The sequence below is a fragment of the Urtica dioica genome, chromosome 6 (assembly GCF_054948205.1).
Source record: "Urtica dioica subsp. dioica isolate 48M chromosome 6, U.dioica_male_clone48M_v1_H2, whole genome shotgun sequence".
NCBI classification, from domain to species: Eukaryota; Viridiplantae; Streptophyta; class Magnoliopsida; order Rosales; family Urticaceae; genus Urtica; species Urtica dioica.
This window is the reverse complement of record NC_142761.1, coordinates 36,570,426-36,576,425: the sequence shown is the minus strand read 5'-3', so window position 1 is coordinate 36,576,425 and position 6,000 is coordinate 36,570,426. Positions and strand designations below refer to the sequence as shown.

The 6,000-nt window shown below is 39.8% G+C and overlaps 1 protein-coding gene across 1 annotated transcript; it reads left to right on the top strand.

Annotated features, from left to right (window-relative positions):
* The first annotated feature begins 286 nt into the window (after window positions 1-286).
* On the top strand, window positions 287-1,642 carry LOC149393852 (BURP domain-containing protein BNM2A-like). The gene is made up of 2 exons (XM_089617268.1): window positions 287-437; window positions 644-1,642. The coding sequence occupies exons 1-2, from the start codon at window positions 390-392 to the stop codon at window positions 1,466-1,468; spliced, it is 873 nt and encodes a 290-aa protein (XP_089473394.1). The 5' UTR covers window positions 287-389; the 3' UTR covers window positions 1,469-1,642.
* Window positions 1,643-6,000: the final 4,358 nt, after the last annotated feature.

Sequence of the window (6,000 nt, the reverse complement as noted above, 5' to 3'; positions counted from 1 at the left end):
ATTCGAATGATTTGTTTCATGTGGACAATTTGAGCATTTCATATTTATTGTTTTTTCTACTATGTAGATTTGGGTATTTACATAAATTTGGCTATAAAAATATAAAGATATGACTATTTACTTATAATCAAGGAAATGATGGATATATATCAATTTTATTATGTTTATATGGCTATATATGTCTAGCGTGGCTAGTTGTTATTAATTAATTCAACTAAGCTGGTCCCACGAGAGGGTGTTGGTTTGAAATAATATTGTAGCAATAATGATATTTTTCTAGATAATGCTAACTAAAATAATCAGACTAATAGCAAGGGGAAAAAAAAAGTAGTGTGAATTGTAGTGAACATTTTTCTGAGGTGGAAGAAGGGGTGGCTGATTGAAAGAAAATGGAAATCATAGAAGGTTGGAAACTCTTGCTTCATCTGCTAGTCCTGGTAAAGCTCAACCAAAAAATCATATAATACTTTTTTCCATTTGCTCATTCTCTTTCAAAGTCACTAGACATATGATTCAGGATGTTTCAGCTTAATCTAGCAAGTTTTTAATATCTAAAGATCTGGGCTTTGTTTATTTAGTCACAAAAGTTTTCTACTTTGTTCTTGTTGTGATTTACTCAATATTGTATTCTCTGTTTTTTCAGTTGATTCCTCTACATGTTCAATCCATAAATAGTCCTGAAACGAAACCTGTTGGTGTTGAAGAGTATCAATTAAATGACCATCATTCCAAACCACAAAACCATTCCACAAACCCCATGGGTCACATGGAGTCCAACATAATGGTCTTCTTCACCTTAAAAGACCTGAAACTAGGGCAAACCATCCCGGTCTACTTCCCCAAGAAAGACTTAAAAAAAGCCCCTAAATTCATCCCAAGAGACGAAGCCGAATCGATCCCTTTCTCATCGGAGAAGCTCAGCGAAATCCTGACCTACTTCTCGTTCGCCCCGGATTCCCCTCAGGGCACGGCCATCGCGGAAACCCTAACCCAATGCGAGGCCCGGCCCATCGAGGGCGAGACCAAGGCCTGCCCGACCTCCCTCGAGTCCATGCTCGACTTTGCGTGCGGAGCCTTCGGGCCCCACGAGCCCATCACCGCCGTGACGACCTCGTTTCTCACGGAGGACTCGAAAACGACGTTCCAAAACTACACCGTGTCTCAGGTCCCGAGGGAGATCCCGGCGCCGAAGATGGTGGCGTGCCACACCATGCCCTACCCGTACGCCGTGTTTTATTGCCACTACCAAGAGAGCGAGAGCCGGGTTTACAAGGTGTCGCTCGAGGGCGACAACGGTGACGTGGCTGAGGCCTTGGCGGTGTGCCACATGGACACCGCCAAGTGGAGCCCTAACCACGTGTCGTTCCGCGTGCTAGGGTTTGGGCCCGGGACTCTTCCAGTTTGCCATTTCTTCCCTGCCGAACACCTCGTGTGGGTCCCGTCGCCGACGACTTCCTCTCCGATCTAGTTAGTGATCAAACATGGTGATGTGGATTGGGGGAACTAAAAATAAGGCATAACATCTTTATTTTTATTTAAAAAATAAAAATAAAGGAGTGAAAATCCTATAGACACACCATAAGAAAAGCTTCTTCACCTTTTATTTTTGTTATGAATAAAATAAATTAAAACTATTATTAAAAAAGGCTACTCAACTGTGTTGTGTAAGTTTCCTTGCTTGCTTGCACTGATTCTACTATGAAAATCTATGATATCAAATTCAGATTTATGTGGTTCGTTGTTTCCTCACTAGTGTTGTTATTGAAAGAACAAATTATATTTACCATATACATAATTAGTTAATAAGAATAAATTCGTAATAAGAATACTTAGAGAAATTTCATTTTCTAGACCCGAAATATCTCAATTAGACCCGTTACTTAAAAAATATCCAAAATTGGACTTTTGTACCAATTTAAGACGAAAATACCCTCAATTCAAAATAAACCCTCATCTCTTTCATTCTCACTCTCTCACTTTCTCTCCACACCAAATCTCAACCGATACCCCACTCAAATCCGACGCCATTCCGACGCCCAACCACACCCATTCCGACGAGTTCCGACACGCCCCCGAACGAAGTTCCGACACACCTCCGACCGAAGAGACCGAAACCACCATAGCTCCAACCTTCACCAAGTGACAAAAAAGGTTAGTTTTTTTTATAGTTTTTTCATGGTTTGATTAGTGTAGGAATGATAGGATACAAGATTTGAGTGGTTATTAGTTATTTTAAGTTGATTTAAATGAGATTTGGAGGTGAATTATTTTTTTTTTTAAATTCTGGGAATTTCCGATGAAGACCATCGGAAACTGTCGGATCCGACAGTTTCCGATGGATTCCGATGGTCTTCATCGGAAATTTCCACCGTTCCGACGTATTCCGACGCATTCCGATGGCCGACGAGTTCTGACGTTTTTTTTTAAATAATTTAAGATAAATAAAAAGAGTTTTTTTGTATTGTTTTTTTATTATGAACAACAAACTAATTAGTTGTTTTTTGTAAGTAGATTTTTTTAAATGATGAACAACATACTAATTAGTTGTTTTATGTATTAGTTTTTTTTTTATTATGAACAACATACTAATAATTAGTTGTTTCTCTTATGTTATATATTTTGTTATATTAAAAAAATTTAAATGAATTCTTGGAGTTATGTTTAATTATATTAATATTTTGTGATAATTAAATATGTAGGACAAATTGACGTATTTATGCGACCACGACTTTGCCGGTCGAATCACATACGGTGGTTCGGGGCATTTGAAGACGGTGAAAGAAAAATTCACCGATCTCGGTCTACTTCAAAGAGTCGCAGAGAGTCCGTTCGCTCAATTCTTCGAAGGGGGCACACTAAACTTTTCTACGGTACTTCTACACTCTCTTCTTCTACGTAAGATCCACCCAACAAAAAGGGGGAGATTCATTTCGGAATAGGAAATAAACGCGTGAGATTCGGAAGAGTCGAATACGCATTGATAACCGGAATGAGCATGGAAGATGGTCCATCGAAGGAGGAGCAGAATGAGCGGAGGAGCGATAGGCTCATTAAAGATTACTTGAACAGCGTGTCAAATGCCAGGTTCTTGGAAAATGGACCCGCACTTCTAAGCTTGAGGGGAAGTTCTTGGGCCGAGTTTATGTGAAGGTCGCTAATGTGGAGACCGACTTCTTCAAGCTCCTATTGGAAAATGGAAAATGGCTAACAGATACGGTAAGTCGAATTACATTGTTTTGAATACGTTTATAAATAAAAAGTTAATTAATATGTTTGTTGTTTCATACACGATCACAACATATTGATGCTATTCTGGATATGCTTCCGAGACGCCAACAACAGTATGCGGAGTATCGTCAAGACGTATGTGTCATGGATACCCGGTGGGTCCAAAACGTATACGGTCGTTATACGAAGCAAGAGGAGAACAAGAAGATAGCCGCAGAACAAGGCACATATGTGGAGCTCGTAGAATGGGATCACAGAGTCGTGTTGGACCCGATGACTGGCTGCAGAGATTCTCAAGTCATTCCGTGGACTAGAGCGCGAGAGATTTTGTATGTCGTCAACTTCAAGAACATGCATTGGTTCACGTTCCGGGTCGATCTTAAAGAGTGGACCATAACCGTCTTGGATTGCCAGAAAGATATTATGCATATGCAACACAATTCAGTTGATTTCAACACGATGATGGAGGTTAGTAAAATCTTAAATACTCTCATGAACTTTATGTTTATATCTTACATTATTATAACATTATTATGTTAACGTAGAATTGGAGTCGAGCGTTGCCGACGGTTATGGCAGAGTCGGGGATGTTCACCGAGCATCCAAGGGCAGAGCGAGATGGCGGCCAAATTCGACTTCCACAGTTACTATGGCTAGTCGATCAAAAAGTGTCACAATGTGTGACAAGGTATGTAATTTGAATAAGAACAAGATTAAGAGTATTTTGTGTATAGATTTTGTGGTTTTGTCTTTCAGTGGTGATTGCGGGATGTTCGCAATCAAGTATGTGGAGCACATCCTTATTGGTGCGGGGTTCGATACACTTCTAAGCGAGAACATGAGGACATTCAGGAAGAAATGGTCGACCGATTTATTTTTCCAATTAGAAGCGCGATGATATGTATTCATTAAATATTTGGATATTTGTGTGTCATTAAATATTTTAAAATGTTATTTTAATGTTCGCTATGAAATTATATGATAAATAGTCAATATAAATATAAGCATAAGCATAAGCATAAACATATACATAAAGATGAAGTTCACCTTAAACTACCAATATTCAACAAAACATGTACAAAAGTTGTCAACATAAAAATACGTCATAAATTCAAAACAAACAAAATAAAAGATAAATGTTGTCACTCTCTCCAAGTGCATGTCTTCCTGTTATGGCCCATACCACCACATTTACCACATTTGCGGTGAATAATAACTTTTTCGTCTTGCGAAGGATATCGATATACCCTACGCCTTCCTTGTTTACTTTTCTTCGGTCGACCGGCTTGTTTCTTTTCAATTTGTTCTGACACCTTCATGTTCTTTATGTCATCCGGAACGTTCCATTGGTCTTCATTCCCAACAGGATATATGGATTCCTTGTACATCTCAATCCATGTCTCCTTCGAATAGAAAGGACTGCATAAAGAATAGATGTCGATACTGCTGTGTTGTGCAGATGCAATGGCATGCTCGCATGGGATTCCAAGTAGTTATGGTAGCCCGCACGTGCATGTCTTTCTCAACAAATCAACATCAAAGTCACCTCTCTCGTCTTTGACATGACATTCATACATACCGAGTCCATAGGTATTGACGAATTGTGCCTTTCTGTTTAGATGGGCGAGATTGTCTTGAAACTTCGGGGACACTCTTGTATCACATTTTCTAGCCATTTCTTCTCGATCAAAAAACCACGTTTGAAGTGTGAATCTAATAAACTCAAGCAACGTGGTAATTGGAAACGTTCTAGCATTCCTCGTCTTATTGTTGAAGCTTTCTGCATTATTACTTGTCATTATATCGTACATATATAAACAGTTACATATTAGCGACGTTCTAGTTAAAACACTTGTAATGACAAAGGGAAAAGTGTTAGTTTTACCGTTTTCCAGGGAAAAATGCTCTTGCCCACCGATCAAAACCGACTTCCTCGAGATACATAGCCATCTCGACATCTTTTCTCCTCAATTGCTGAAAATGAGCTTCGAAAGCCCGCTTATTGAAGGCATAAGCGGCATCATACAGTTCAATGCCACAATGATTGGTCTTGAATTTGTGCTGGACATTTAGTTTGAGATGATGGAAGCATGCTCCATGAGGGATATCAAGAAACACCACTTCGACGCCATCTATGATGCTAACATGTCGATCGGATATGAACACCAACTCTTCAACGTCTTCACCGATAGCTTCTCTCAACTTTCTCAAAAACCAAATCCACGAAGCATGACACTCACTATCTACTACCCCGAATGCAAGTGGATATAATTGTGAATTAGCATCCATCGCAATTGCGCATAGCAACTGTCCACCGTATTTTGTCTAATGAACCGTCTAATGATATCACCGGTCGACAAGACTTGAATCCTCTACGACACGCCCCAATAGAAAAGAACGCGTACTTGAATCTATCGCCATCTTTCACAAACGCAGTCAGAGTCCCAGGGTTCTTCTGCTCCAACATGTATAGCCAAGATGCTAACTTCTGATAAGATTCTTCTGGCGTACCCCTTACGTATGAAAATTGCTTTCTCCCTGGTTCTCCAAGCTTTCAAGTACGAGATGTCAACACCCCATCTTGTCTTGACTTCCTCTCTTACGTTATGTGCCGAATACTCAGCCATAGAGCTAATACTGTACTTATCTTTAAAAACTGACCAATAACCCAAGGTGCAGCTCCTCTATGTCCTTCTGTTCGAACCACACGTGCACAAGAATGTCTACTCTCGTACGACGTAATCTGTCACATATCAGACCACTGCACAACAC